Source organism: Trachymyrmex septentrionalis, unplaced genomic scaffold (genome assembly GCF_001594115.1).
Source record: "Trachymyrmex septentrionalis isolate Tsep2-gDNA-1 unplaced genomic scaffold, Tsep1.0 scaffold16, whole genome shotgun sequence".
Classification (NCBI taxonomy): Eukaryota; Metazoa; Arthropoda; class Insecta; order Hymenoptera; family Formicidae; genus Trachymyrmex; species Trachymyrmex septentrionalis.
The window spans coordinates 2,281,657-2,297,447 of record NW_017304758.1 but is presented as its reverse complement, the minus strand read 5'-3'; the positions used below and the strand labels follow the sequence as shown (position 1 = coordinate 2,297,447).

General features: G+C 41.7%; 1 protein-coding gene across 4 annotated transcripts in view; it reads right to left on the bottom strand.

Annotated features, from left to right (window-relative positions):
* The window catches only part of LOC108746144 (ankyrin repeat domain-containing protein SOWAHB), a 116,411-nt gene that overhangs the window by 28,313 nt on the left and 72,307 nt on the right, over positions 1 to 15,791 (bottom strand). For 2 of the 4 annotated variants that reach the window (XR_001939148.1, XM_018482714.1), the window contains exons 7-8: positions 13,874 to 13,885; positions 7,076 to 7,081 (exon numbers count right to left, since the gene is read on the bottom strand). Coding sequence is in view for 3 of the 4 variants with exons in the window: in XM_018482714.1 (XP_018338216.1) it covers positions 7,076 to 7,081; positions 13,874 to 13,885 (18 nt within the window). In the remaining variant the exon portion in view is untranslated. Of the gene's footprint in view, positions 1 to 2,370; positions 2,374 to 7,075; positions 7,082 to 13,465; positions 13,469 to 13,873; positions 13,886 to 15,791 lie in introns of all 4 variants that reach the window. The other 2 variants (XM_018482716.1, XM_018482715.1) reach the window with 2 other exon arrangements.

Genomic DNA, 15,791 nt, shown 5'->3' with positions numbered 1-15,791 from the left:
GAATATTCGCGAAATGTGAACGATAAACGATTTTATAATTTTAACATTTCTATAATAGCTGATTTTTTTTGATATTATAAAATTAGCTCAATTAAAAACTCTAAATCTGAATCAGTGGATAGTCACTAATGTTAACCCAGTGGCATACTTGGCACTGATAATCAGTGAAGTTCAACTAAAAAAGGAAGAATGTTTGAGCATTATGTAACTAAAATACTGATATTTGCACGTTAGTTTTAATCTTGCAATATCATATTCATTGAATTTAAGCACTAAAACAAAGTTGCTTAGAGCACGTAACAACAATTAAACTAGGTTAAGGATCTCACATTTAATTCACTAATTACCAGTGGCATACTTGGCACTGACATCAGTGATTATCCACTGATTCAGATTTAGAGAGAGAAAAAAAATAATTTTATAAAACAGACATTAAAAATGTTCTGTTATATTTAGAAATCGTAGAAGCATTTCCTCTTAAATACATGTACATAATCGAGATTTATTAATTTATAAAATATACTATTATAAATATTTTATCAAGTTTTATCCAAGTATTTTCAGTATGAAAAGCATTAAAAGGTTGGAATAAATATATCTTGCTCTCTCTTATTAGTATCCTTTTAATGTTGGCCGACTCGATTAAAATGGTATTCTCAGACAAGACTGCGCATGTTTACCAGAGCCTTCCATTTAGTTTGGAGCGTAATGTCTTTGGACATTTTGTCCAGCAGCAATTTGGAAACACCCTGTACGGCATTAAGTGATGGACCGAGCGAGTCGGTATAGCCGCGTACAAGAGTAATATCCCGAATGCGAGAGGACGCAACACGATACGAGGGCGCCGCCGCTCCGGGGAAGAGGAGGCAGCCAGCGTTCAACAACTCTCCGCGCGCAGGCACAAGGGTCAGATTTTTGCGGGCAGGTCGGACCGGCATTGGGCAGCTGGCGTGCGGTCAGCCGCTCTGCCCGCAACGTTGCGTCGGTCGTGCATCACCGGCCACCGTATTAACCCCAAGCCCCAACGTACTCGGCGAGCACCGCAGGCCGCAGAGTCCACGGTCCATGGGTGCTGCCTCCGTGGACCCCGTGCGAGTCCTCCGCGTTCCTTCCACCATATACCTCATTACCTTCCCCTCCTACCGTTCTCCCATTGTGGTTCAAACCACGATCATATCGCCCATAGACCGCGATATCTCGCGTTCTATGACAAGAGATATAATTGCGTGCCTCTAAACGTGCCTCGAATGTGCCGTCGATTGGAAAAATGGTTGCGCTCAGCAGAAAAGACAGTTTTGAAGTTGTAAGATTTTTTTAAATGTCAGCAGTTTATACGGTTAAATTATAGGGAGATACTGAGACCAAGAATCGATCGTATTAGAGTCTTATGACAATCGTGAAGCTACTTTTTCTGCTGAACGCAGCTAATGGCAGCGGAAAAAGCAACTTTACGATTGTTGTAAAATTCTTTAATACGATTAGTTTCGCCTTAGTTCTGCACTGGATCTGCAAATGCATAACCCTAATCGTAACCGTAATTAAAAATCTTTTAACAGCAAACTTATTTTTTCTGCTAAACGCAGCTAATGAAAAAAAAAAAAAAAACAACACGATAGTGCAACGCGCTTTTTTCTAAGTAAAAATAAGTATAGATAAAATTTTTTTCTCGAGGGATTATTATTCTTTTCAAGTTGAAGTAATCAATATAGCTGGGTAATGATATTGAAACGCTTCTACGAGACAACTCGTATATAATTGCTTCGAGTGGAAGTTTGCGCAGAAAGATTCCACATACAGTTGATCACGCACGGATGGCTGGTAAAAAGGTGAAAAGATAGGCGGCATTGAAGGGCCTCGGAGAGGAGAGCTCTAGCGCGGGCTCATATTCCATATAATGAGAGCAGCATCAACATCAGACAAGCCGACATTGCCGAGTAATCGAAAGCCGCCGTGCCGATCAGGCTGGCGGCGCTAATAAAGCAACGCTTTAGATCGATAAAGTAATTTCGATTGACGATAACCGATAATTGAGAGAACGAGTGGTCGTCCAGATTTCTCAGCATGGTCGAGATGATTTGTGCGAAAGCTGGTAAAAGGGTGAACGGATGCCGGCAGCCAATCTCGCTATTTTTTTACGTAAATCCAGCAGAGCTCGAAGCTGCTTTCGTACAATTGCATCGTACAATAGCGGGAAATTTTAAATTAGGCTCTCTGATTTCCGATGATAAATTACTATCCGTACTGAAATGTTGAGTACTGCCGTTAATCTTTTCTAATTCGGGTTGTCTTCCGAATTGACTACCCATACACGTGATTTCCTCGTACACATGATAAATGATCGCAACAATATTAATAAAATATCCTACTTACATACTGCGGTGATCCACGATGAGTATGCATATATCCGTCCATCCGGGATGTGTGGCAGGCAGGCAGGCACGAGGCGTGAAACAGAAAAGACGATAGTTACATGTATCTACGCGTCAGCCTCGTTAGTATTAATTAAGACCTTATTTATAAAGCACAAGCGCGCAAGCACGATTTGCATATACGTCGCGTGGCCCCCCGAGCAAACAAAGTTCAGGCGTCGCGCCGCAGATCCATCATCGTTGTCATTACCGCGTTGGGCCAGGCTGGCGATTGTGGAGACGAATTATCGCCGGTATATACGTCGACGATTGTTGACAGGCAGCAATCACGCCGTTGGTTCGCGGCCGACGATCATGTACTGGCGATGGCCAGCGATACGGTATAATGTCGCGGCGCAATAAAGGCTTATTCGAACAATATGATTTCTAGCGCGCAGTGTCAACATCGTTCCCAAAAATTATATCCCCTGTAAAGCTGATACCACTTGCCACACGATTTCGAGCCACATTGTCGCCGTTAATCTCGACTACTGTTACCATTTTGTGCACCTGCCGCTTGAATACCGTATCGTTTGAATAGGGCTTAAGAGCTCAGCTCCGCGTGCAGACCGTCGAAACAAGAATCGCGATATCTGCGAGGAAAATTCGAGATTTCCAAGGCAAAGTAGCGGTCGGAAGCATGCAACGACGCGCGCTAGGCTACTTCGGCGATCCGTCATGATCAAGCGGGAGCTGTGATTTAATTGTCACCGATAGCTCCGTGACGAGATGGTGGAAAGTGTGCAGGGTCGGCTAAGTCGTGCGGCAAGAAACACCGTATCCTTCCTTAGCAAGAAAGGACGCTCTATGCAACTTACAAAAAACCTGCCTATAAGAAGCGTCGATGGCTTACTTGATATAAAATCTCTGATTTTCATAAAGTAGTATTTTATTTTTTAATTTACACAGATTTTCGCAGAATATATATAGTATTCGAATTTTTTTGCACTTCTCAAAACTACATCATCAAACTTTGGATAAACGCAAGGAACTCCAGAGACTTTCTGTTATGAGTATACTTTAATTTCATATTTTGATATTCGTTTAAATCAGTTTCTTCCACTTTTATGTATTGACAGAAATGTATAATATGGTTGATACGTAAGAATACCAAAATTTTGTTATGTTTTAATTGAAAAATTGTGTTGTAAAACTTAAAAATTTGACTCGAATAATCATTTTAATTTAGGACAACACAATTTGTAAGTTAAAACGACAAAATTTTGACAACTCACATATCAACCAAATTATAGTTACTTCAAAAATATTTCTTCCGGTCTTTATAATTGTAATAAAATATTTTGAGGTATAGACAAAGAAAAGCGGAGAGTATGTTTTTTTAGAAACAGGCGCAGCGGCCCTGGCGCAGGAAGGCAATAATTGGTGGAGGAAGGGCGGATTGCGGGGTTAAGATCGACTCGATTCCCGTTGGTGGAAACGCAACGGCGTTTCGCGAATCTCGTCCAACGAGTGGGCACGATATCCAACGAGTCGGGCAATTATAAAACTGCTGTAGAGAGTCACCGCCACCGCAAAACACATGTCGCTCTCGTACCACCCCCGGAGCCTCCCTCCTGTCCACCGATGCCGACATGGGAGTGAACGCACGACACGCACGCACGCACGCGAGCGCGCACGCACGGGGCTCGTTCACGAGTGTGCGAGTTTCAGGGATCTGCGTGCGTCGCGGTTCTGTATAATTTGACATGTTGTCGTACACGTTATTATTCAGATAGATCTTAAGATACGCGCGAGTCGAACGGACCACTCTTCCTCGTTCTCCTTTTCCTTCCTTCAGTCAGTCAGTCAGTCAGTCAGTCAGTGAGTCTCCTTCGCCCCTTCGAGCCTCTCCATTCCGAATGTCACTATTTTCTTCATCATTTTGATCAGCCAACTCATGATTCACTCATGAGCGAATTAAATATTATGCGATATCCCGTTACACTGCCTCGACGTCAACTTTGATAAATATCGTTTACGAGTTTGTTTTTCTGTATTCTAATAAATTAATTAACGAGAAAATAACATTATATAAAGAAAAGGTGTGTTCTCAAGGAATAATTGCATGGAAAAAATGCTAAAATATCTAAAAATTTAGATATTCATCTAGATATATGTAGATCTGAAAATAATTTTGCAACCATTAAAATAGGTAGAAAGCTCAAGCATAATGAGCAATGCTACAAAAAGTTTTGATATTCTAGCAACCAGTTTGAGCGCTCTACGTAATTATTGTAATGGTCTAACAAAATTATTTAGATCCGTGGCTACATTTTTAGATATTTCAACACCATTATTTCTGTATATATATATATATATTAATGAGTGCAGTATCCATTCCGATAGCGGCATGATCAGCGCCATGTTCCTGCGTTAAAAAAATTTAATCGCGGAGGCAATTGATCCTTTCTTGCTTTCGGATCCGATGTTTATACGCCGGTGATGAACTGTGTCGAACGCGATTCGCTTACATTAATGGAGCCTATTAACGGCGAGCGCGATGTAGCGAATTGTTTTCGAACGCGTATAAAAAGCGACGCAAGTCATCCCTCCTTATTATACCGGCGGCGATAATAAGGAGAGGTGTGCGCGTCATTAGAACTGTGCTAAATATTCAAACGCGCATATATAAAGCCAAGCCCAAGCACCTGCAGCCCCGCCTAATTATTCAAACTTTTTAAGTCTTGGCGATTTATATCGAGCAATTAGCTCATCCTGTAACGCTAATTGGAAACCACGTACGCCCGCCGCGAACTGTACAACTGATAAACGTGGACCGTCTCGTTAGTTATCTGCGCACCGTTATCCGCTTTCAAAGAACACATTTCACGTGGAATTCCGGAAATATTTCTCGATTCCCATTTCATTTTTCTCTCTTCATCGTGATCTTGTTATTGCGATATCGCGAGTGGTATAATAAAAAACAAAAAAACAGACAGAATGTTGTTAATGATATAATATCTTTGCGCGGAAAAAAGTTCTCCGATTGCTGGAATAACACTCAATTTGATTGTAAATTATATTACTTTACACATCGGTAATTCCTCCTTATTAAGAATGTAAGAATTGTATAAAATATGCAATTATTATATCAACCTGAAGAGCATTAAAAACATATATGATAAATAGAATAAAGATATTATATTAAAGTATATGTTTTAAAGATATGTATGTTTAGTTAAACGCGTTAAGAAGCGCAAAGTATGAGCAGGAAATCTGCGCAGTAATTATGCACTTCGTTAAAAAGTAACTACATCGAGCCACTCTATCTCTTACATTTTTATTCATTAAGAACGTAAAGATACGTTTATCTCGCACAATATTTTCGTCATAATTACGGCATTACTGTCTGGCAGGTCTAACGATATACGTGCCAGCCACCTCGGGAAATTTCATGTTCGTCGTTGTGAAAACACAAATTAAAATAAGTATATTAGAAATGCCGGTTGTATTAATCAATGTCTATCTAAGTAAAAGGTAGGCGTGAAGGTGCTTCGTCATTAGGAGCCAACCTTTCAGACGTCTTCGGAGTTGAAGAGTGGCGATTCATCCGTCTTTTTCAAATATTTTTACGATTAATATGCATATCTACGTCATTTTTCATTTCGCGCATCTTTTATCGAAGGAATCATCGTGTCAGTTATAGAATTAAATAGATTTTTTTATCGCTTTAATCTTAACCTCCCGGAGCTAACGTCGAAATTTGTAATAGTTATTGACGCTGAGTCTGTAAGACCCCTTTAATTTGTGTTGATTAAAAGGTGCTAATTAATGTCAAGAATCTAAAATGACTCGCATAAAAAAATTAATATTAATTACATTTTAATAAGGATTATCCATATCTGTGGATGTAACATAAAGAAAATTGAACTGGCAAAGATATTTATAATTGAATGGCTCGAATAAACCGGGTTTCCGGCAGATGAAGATTGATAAAATTCTGAGTAGCAAAATTATTTTTTTTCAAATCCTAGTCATTCGATCGAAATTTCACGACGAAGTGGAGGAAATATGTTTTTTTTACTATACCATTATTCAAAGTCGAACGCACGAGAGCATTTACAGCACCGATGTTACAAGGATCGAGATAACAATGTTAAATGTAGCGTGTAAATACAGCCAGATATCGCTGTGTCTTTTTATCGCCGAAACACATTCCGCAATTTCAAAGTGTCTCGTTGCACTATCTCGCTTCTTGCCCATCGCGGTCTCTTATGGGTGTCTTGAATTTCGTACAATGACACTCGTAAAGGAACAACACACAACGGTCTTGTTTGTCGGCTAAGGATGAGATTCGCGGCGCTTTAGATCGCGCTTAACTCATCCAGCCCGATCACGATCTGCAACAATACGCGGCACGCATCCGCATAACGTGTATGGAACAATCGATAGAGCTGCTCATCTTCCTTTCTCTCGCGAATGCACCACGCGCCTCTACATACGCATAAGCAATACGAGAGGGGCTTCTCTTTCGCGTTCTCTCTCTAGTCGTACACACCGGAGAGATCTCCCGCGGTAGATATAGCGCCAGCCCTAAACATCCGCCATTATATTAAATTGTGTATATTTCCCTTCATAATTGCTCGAATTATACGCATTATGTAAATCGGTATGTTAATGCCCTCTCTCGCTCCCTCTCCCCCCCCCTCCATCCCTCTCCTCTCTGCATAGCCCTTAGCTCGCGATTCTTTTCCCCGCTTTTGCCCACCTCGACCGGGGATTATAGCAATTTCGTTTAAACGCGCGCGCGCGCTAAATGTTACTTTATGCTCCTTTTATATTCGCCTGGTATCTCCTGCCGGGCAGGCAGACAAGGGCAGGTAGGTAGGTAGGAGAGGCGGGCTTTAGAACGCGCGCGTTTTAACGCACGCCTCTATTTACATAATATTTCGCCAGATTCGTATCGCCGCGTCCGAGATCGTAACGTCGTAATCGCATTTCACGGCGTCCGGCGCCAAAATCGAAGGCGATCAGGCACGTTAATTTCATTCACGTCACTCACGTCGTTGCGATACTATTAGGACGACGCGACGATCTTAGCTTGACGACCGATAGATAAAATCAAGCTCGGGACTCTAAACGGTCATTATAACTTATCGCGGAATACGGAGGCTAACTGTAACATAGGAGATATTTTATATATACATATATATATATATACACATCGTTTTCCTTAGCATGACAGGAAAAATCTTTTTTCATCTCTTTATTTTATTAGAGTTTTACGCATTTTTTCTTTTATGCCGAAACATTTCGATTTACAGTAATATCGCAATTGAAGTTAATGGGTTTTGACACAAACCTTCACGCGCACACAGAAAAAACTGGGTATTAAAATATTCCATTAAACTTAAGTATCAACAAAATATTGATTATAATCAGACCGATTTCCATAATATCATAGCCGATATAACTGTAATAACGTCAAAAATGTAAAACGGTGCACATTTTTCGCCGTTAAGATGCTATCTTTAAGAAGTGTTTGAAGTACATAATATATATCGATAAGTCTGCACTTCCTTATTAAGGTACCGAAGACTTCATCGAATTTGTATCCGTCGTCTTCAGCAATGATCGATAAATAATCGCGTGATAATCGTTACACGCCCCGAACATCACATCGCATTTATCTTCATTTCTAGACAGCTGTACTTCACGTGAATCAAGCACGTGAATCGAGAGCAAACGTTTCGCAAACTGTTTCGTTCAAATAATTTCGCCCAAGCAATATCGCTCATTATTTCATTCTTTTTTTAGAGAAACGGCGCGCCATTCCTTTTACCGTCTTTTTTCACCGCAAAAATTTGCCTGAACGACCTGACCAGGTAATTCTGCGTCTCATTACCGGCGCCAATTATCGAATGGACGATTGGATCAGGTGCGGTGGCAAACGATCCTCGACTACTCTCAATCAAGCCGCGGACGAGAAGGACGACGACGATCGAGGGCAATTTCGATGATGATACGGAATTATCCAATGCGGAGAGAGAGAGAGAGAGAGAGAGAGAGAGAGAGAGAGAACGCGCGATATCTCAAAGAAGCTTCGCTACTCCAACTAGAAGATCTTTTCTATCCGTACACTGTTTCTTCCGACATTTTTCGCAAATTGTATATGATATTCTATGTACAAGAAAAGTGAGGAAACTGCGAACATTTGAAGGAAAAAATTAAATAAAACTGAGGATTATTTAAGAATTATAGAAATCTCTCTCTGTATATATTCAAAGAAATTCCAGTTATTTAGCTTTAAACTACGAATAATTAAAATATTCATATATTATCTATACAAACTATAATTTTTAAAACAAAGAACTTTTCAGTGTTACTCGCAGTCATGCGGAGCAATGCCAAATTTCTTAGGTTCGGTTCTTCGTTCAGAGTTACAATAAACTACGAAAATTAATAATCATCTCTTGATAGTTATATAGAAAGCATAATTATTTACCTATAAAATATTACATCATGACCACAACATTCTGTATTTTGTTTTATTGACAATAATAAAATGAATAAGCCGATGCAATCGAGTCAAACGCGACAGCCTTATGTGCGACATATGCCAATTTTATTTTTACTTATACAAATTAACTTCGATCTTAGTTTCAATTTACTCTCCACCTTTTTTCGAATTCTTCGAAAAAGTTAAGATTAAAATTAACCTACATTGGTAGAAACGGGCATTGCTAGAACTATCCGTTGAATTCACCGTACAAACATAAGTGAATAATAAATATTAAGGACACTAGGTTTACCGAGTCCTTGTATATGTAAAATATACAATATGCGAAATATAATATGTACTCACATACGTACGATAGGACGACTATTAATACGGATCCGCGGGCGAACTTCGTTACAAAGACCTATGTGATTTTCCATGCAAATTGAGTTGTTCGCCTGTCATTATGCTAATAAAAGTAATGGCGCGTCGCATAGGGATAATGCAGCTGTCGTAAATGAACCGTCGCGATCGGCATCGGAGATTCATCGCGAGAGGATGCATCGCGACGTCGCGACATTTTCTTCGCGACCGACCATCGTCGGCTCGCCGTCACAGGTGGCTGACGAGATTGCGCGGTGAAAGTTGCGCTGCGAGAGCAAGCAGCTCACGGCTCCTCCTTATCGCGCTTACGTCCCTTCATTACACGCGGACAATACCGGGGAAGAAGTGGAGAATGTTAAATTCATTGCGAGCGAGAGGGAAAGCGAAGGATGCCGGATTTGTCTCACGATTAGTTTTCACGACCTGCGAACAACGACGTCAGGCGCGAAATGGAATTAGCCGCACGAGAAGAAACTTAGGAATTATCGAGATGAGTTTTCTCACACCGCTGCAGAATTATCTCGGAGAGATAAGGAGTACCAGATTTCTCTCCTCGCGCAAAACTTACGTTCCAAATGTCTCCTAATTTTTTCTCGCGTATTAAATTAGGAATGCACAAATGGGTGTTTTTTTTTTTTTTTTTTTTTTTTTACATACGATGCTACTTTCTATTTGAAATTTGAATAATATTTTCCCCGGTCGCGTTTCGCGCGAAAACACTGCATACATTCGTTACGTCATGCATGAAATACATTTTCGTCAGGGCTAAACGTAACATCCTCGTCGCAGTAGTTTCGATACGCGCGAGCATCGTGATAGTAGAGTTTCGTGATAGTAATTGCATTTATGTAAGATACGCGCGCTAAATTGCCCCGCAACTGTGCGCGGCGTCAAAAGTAACGACGCGGCGATGTGTGTAATTAACGCGCCGTCATTGTGCTCGCGCCATTTAACCCAGGTTTTCCCCCGCTGTGTTATTAATAATGTATAGGACTCGGCGAGAATTAGAGGCCTGCGCTTCTTCTCCTCTTATTTTCCGCGTACCGAACGCGAAAATGCAAACGGTGCGCGTCAGTGACTCGTTTTCTCACAAAAGCGAGCGAGAGTCGTCCGCTGCGGAGCTGTGGTGCATCGTGGGATTGACGGCGGAAACGCGTCTGCTGCCGCTCCGCGCGCGGCGTTACGTGCGTGCATAATGCATATCGCGTGACTCCGTCACGGATCCGGACAGTTACAACGTGTACACGCGTAACAATATCGCGTATCACGGCGAATCTCTTTCTGCTACCGACGTCTGGCATTTTAATCGAAGCCGCGCGAAAGAGAGCGAGAGCGAGAGTGAGTGAGAGAGAGAGAGAGAGAGAGAGAGAGACAAAGGGGGAAAGAAGGAAGAGCTAGAGAGAAATGGATTGCCAGGAATGCGTATCTTCGTACGAGTGAACGATAGCGTAACGAGCGGTATGCGTACTAATAAAAAAAAAAATAAAATGCTACGCGCGCTCTGTCGAGACACCTACGTGCCAATGTCTCTCCTGCGCGTAGAGCGTGATGTGCGTACTTCTAAAGCACCCTGTATATTGTATTATGACTGACTGACTGACTAGTTACATTGTAGCGCAATTACACTATCCCTATGTTAGATCTATGCTAATGACATTGTTACGTCCGGTCGTATCTTGCGATCGCGATCGTAAAAGGAACGAAACACTTTTATAGTAAAATAAAGAATTTTTATTACGACGCGATAAACGTCCCACTAATAGAACGACACAATCGAGCCGCGAAGAAAAAAAGAAGATCATGCAACTAATCATGTACGGTACGATTATACAGTTCGCAAGACCGAAAGCGATTCTTCTTTTTTTCCCCCCTGTTATTCACACATCGGTCTGTTAGAATAAATGAAAACATTTTATCTTGACACGATGCATTAGATCCTAGTTTTTTCTTTGTTGTATACAAAGATGAGCGGGGGTTCATAGAGGGAACAAGGCTACCGTAATGACGGTTTATCGCAATTAAAATTATACTTGCTGACTACGTTGTAGCACAATTACATTATCTGCCGGTAGATCTATATTAATAACCGCTGCAATAATAACTCGTTTTTCTTTTTTAACGTCCAGATGCTCTTGCTCGAGGCTTATCTAACCATGCAGCCTATTTGTCGAGAACGTTAAGAAGTCGAGAATCGGTAAGCGGTGTTCCGGTACACTTATAAATTTGCTTGCGATTTAGTTTCCTACTGTTCGGCCAAGCAATACAATTAAATGAAAAAGAGAGCAGTTATTTTTCAATTACTTCAATATATATATATATTCGTTCAAATCTGTTCCAACTTGTTTTTCTATCTTACGTTGAAGTTTATGAATCGGCCGTACATTCTCATAAAATGTTGGTTTCTCAACGAAAAACCAAAATCGGTCTTAAACGATGGACTTGACGAAAAGTGCAATTTGTAAAACGTCACGCCGGAAAAGCTACAGAACTGCGAGGTACACCCGCTGTGCTTTTACGAGCTGCAGGTTCAGCATGCCGACCAATTACACCTTCCACGGTTAGGTGATTCCCCGTCTTAACGGGCAGTTAGTGCGAACATAAATGTCTCTGCTGCATGCTTTTAATTGCCCGCTTATAGCACCGCGCGCGATATATGTACCTATGGCGACGGCGAAAAAGGCAGTCGCCGATGGTGGAAATTTGAAACGCCATGGTATGCGAAGCCGAGCGATACCTGCCTCTCGGACTTTATTTTCCGAACGGCCGGTGAAAATCGTCAATCAGGTTTCGTCAAGCTTTGAGAATCCCCTAATAAATTTTAAGACGGTCTTTCTTCGGCGAGAGAAGCGCGCTCTTCAAACGCTATTCCCTTTATATACCTATTGAATCTACGGGGGGATTTAATAGTGACATCAGAATACAACCACGACGCGAGATCGCAAGATTATGTACATTCCTTTCTAACACGCTCCAATAGCGAATAAACACCGTAAATCTGGCCCGACCTTATTATAAGTCACTTAACCGGTATTCGTTTTCGACGTATGCATTGCGTGGGTGTGCGATGCTCAGATTGCCATCGTGAGGGCCGTGGCGGAAGACTCAACCGGATACACTCGTGCGATAACTTCTGGCTCGAGTAGTAGGAATACTTGAATTTCGGTTATTAATTTCGTGAGGGGCGCGACGGGGCGCTACGACCCCCCTCGTGCGTGTCAAACCGGGGTTGGCCCTTCGCCGTGACTCGCCCTTGGGATCCCCCTGAGACAATGATCCCCCGCGGCGCTGGATGTCTCCGACGACGTCTAGGGACCCCCATCGGGACGAATGCCATAGTCTCCATTTTACTACTATAGAGACGTCAGTTATCCCTCCCATCATTTCGTATTCGAGTCTGGGGGTTCGCAGGTTTCTTTCGCCTCTTCTCCCCTCAAAAATTATTCGAACGACTATATTGTAGTCGCGCGAAGTCACATTATTGCACGAAAAGAATGATTTTGTTGAGATCGAAAAATTGATGTGAGTGCAGATCTAAAAATAATTTTGTCTTTTGTTCGGACTATCCAAATAATTATGTAGAAGACTAAAACTGGTTGCTGGAATATCGGAATTTTTTACAACATTGTTCTCATCATATTTGAGTTTCTTACATAATTATTTTAATGAACAAAATTATTTTCAGATCTATATTTAACTATTTTTTCCATAATAAAAATAACATAATAAAAATGTTGACAAATAAGTAAGATTCATTTTATCTATGTATATATTTGAACAATTAAAATAAATTTGTAATCTATATTTCCTTCAAGCGAATCTTATTGTTGAAACATCTCTCGCGATCAATGCTGCATGAACAAGTGAAAAGTACTCTCAATAATTTGTACATTTAGCGCAACAATTTGTAGTTAATTCGTATTTCGTGTTGCAAACATTGGCATTTTTTTTTTTTTTTTTACTAATTACACATTTACTATTCTCAACCATTCCTCCTTCATTTTTGCGGGCAGAAGTGGAATAACAATCATCGATTGGATAGGCCTTTGACCTACGGGTAATTCTTCAAATGCAACGTATTTGTGTAATTGAAGAGTAATTGAGGAAAATTGCGGATAAGTACTATTCGGCGCGTACGTCGAACGATTTACGTCAATAAACGTCGGAGGATAGCTACGTCTCAACTTCGATATATCTAATTGTAAATATTTAAGAAAATCAAATAAAATATACTTACGCCCTGCAGATGGTTCGCGGCGAGTGCCCACACGAAGATTATTTCGTCGATTCCAAGGTGTGTGTATGTAACATACGAAGATATGTACCGTTAATGGTGCCGATCGGAGAAGTTTTGCCGCGCAATGTTTTTACGAATTACAAATTTATTGCTACACGATGGAGTTTAAGGTGCCGTTTTGCCCTCGTGCGGCATACTTTTTAACGATTAGCAATGTAAACTACATGCATGCTGATATGCGCAAAACTTCTCGCCGTTCGTGAATGCACCCTGCGAGAGCTCTCGTGCCTACGAAAGGAACCGGCGGCTCCGCAATTAATTGCCGGCGATCGGGGCACGGCTTTTCTCTCCCGGCTCGAACCCATTACTTTGTAGCATTTGGCTGGTAACTTAATGACCTATACTCACGGAAGTCGGATCCTGAAACAGAAAAAGCGTGAAGCCACGGGTTAGACATGCTACTCAAAATTCACAGTGCGCTGCGAAACGTTTAATTTTCAATTTTAAGGATCGAGCGTAGCAACGGCGGCGGCGGCGGCGGCACTACTCCTCCCAGTAGCCAGTTTCCGCTTTATTGCTCCTTTTTAAATTGCATTCGCTTAGAAATTCCGCTCGCACCACTCTCGTCGGTTGTATTATACGTAGTTGAGTACGTGCTTACACGCAGGACGGAGGGGATGGGAGGGAGGGGAGGGGGGGGAGGGGAGAAAGAGGACAGTCGACATTATGCAGGCATAATAATCGGATTGTAAATCGGCCGTGCGACGAAATAGTGCCCTGCCCCCGTGCTACGTGCATAACGCAGTTATGCACGCAGTTTCTAAGTATAAAGACGTTCGTCAATTTGTTATGCATGCCTCGGTGGGACGAAAATTGCATTTAATTCGCCGTCGCTCTTACCCGGCGACCGTCCGCGGGGCTGCGGCTGCCGTGGACGCTACGTTGACTACATAAATGTAGATGTTCCATTTAAAAAGCCATTTTCGCGTGTTTAGCATAATACGTAATCGCGCGCGAACCGCCGGTCCGTCGGATCATCCCCGCCGCGTCCGTCGTCTGCAAAAGGGTTACCGCGTTGTTAACCGTAAGAAAAAAGAAAAAGAAAAAAAAAAAAGAGAGAAGCAAAATATCGTGAGCAAAAATATTCCTCGATCGACATTCTCCGAACAGTTTATTCCCCGCGCAAACGAGATTCCATTAAAATATGATACGCGAGGAATTTTGAAATTTTTTTCTATCTAATTATTATATACAGTCGCAAAACGAAGCCACGAATTCCTGCATGCTTTTTATTCAAAACTTTTTTAATGAAGAGATTATGACGTCATAATTTATTTCTTCTCTTGACGATTACGTTATAATAGTTACATCACCGGATAATTAATGCTCGGACAAAAAAAAAAATCATCATTTTTCAACTTAATTTGTACGCACTAATTTATATGCATTATTTATTTGCGCTATTTATATAATGTGCACAATTTGTTTTCTTCCGTTTTTTTATACTTCCTAATTCTCTCTGGCACGTATACGTTTTCGTTGACAGAAAATTTTGTAGCTAACTATGGTTTCGTTTAAAAACATAGCGACACCGGTGACGGCGAGCGCGTTTCAATCAATCTGCAAAATAAATGGCAATTCAACGCGACGCGTCGCGTAATTCACACGATGTGCACGCACCCGTTCTCGTTCCGCTCTCTTTCCACTCTTCGGTGGACAGTTTTACCACCTTTCGATAGTACCGGTTGCCAAGCAGTTCGGCGAGAAAAATCCGTTGTCGAACCGCGAGCGAAATCGCCGGTACATCGAAATCATGCATTCACCGTACATCGCCGCACAGTTCAGTGAAATCTCCGGCGATGAACGTCGACGGTAAACGGTAAATTTTGCTTTAATTAAAAACTCGGACGGCTTGTGTAATTCTCTAATCCCCCTTAATTCGAGACAACACGTACCGTACGTGTCGAATTATGATAAACGTGTGAGAAGAAACGCGTCGGCGCGTTTCCACCGACCACGAGAAAAACTTTCGAGAGCGCCGTTCGCGGCTAAAAGGCGGAAGACGAGAGCCGCCGCGTGTTTCGAATCTCGATTCGACATCCCGAAGCAGCGTACAAGATAGATGGATAATACGATTATCTATGGGGATGCTCCGCGCGAGCGCAGGATATACATGCAGTTATACGCGATTGCTACCAGCGGCCGTTATGAACACAGAGTATCGCGCCAATAAACGTTTGTACGAGTTTACAGGAAAAAAGAACGTAAGAACGTAAATCGAGCGAATCGGAAAAAGAGCGAAAGACGGAGGAAGAAGGGAGGGGGG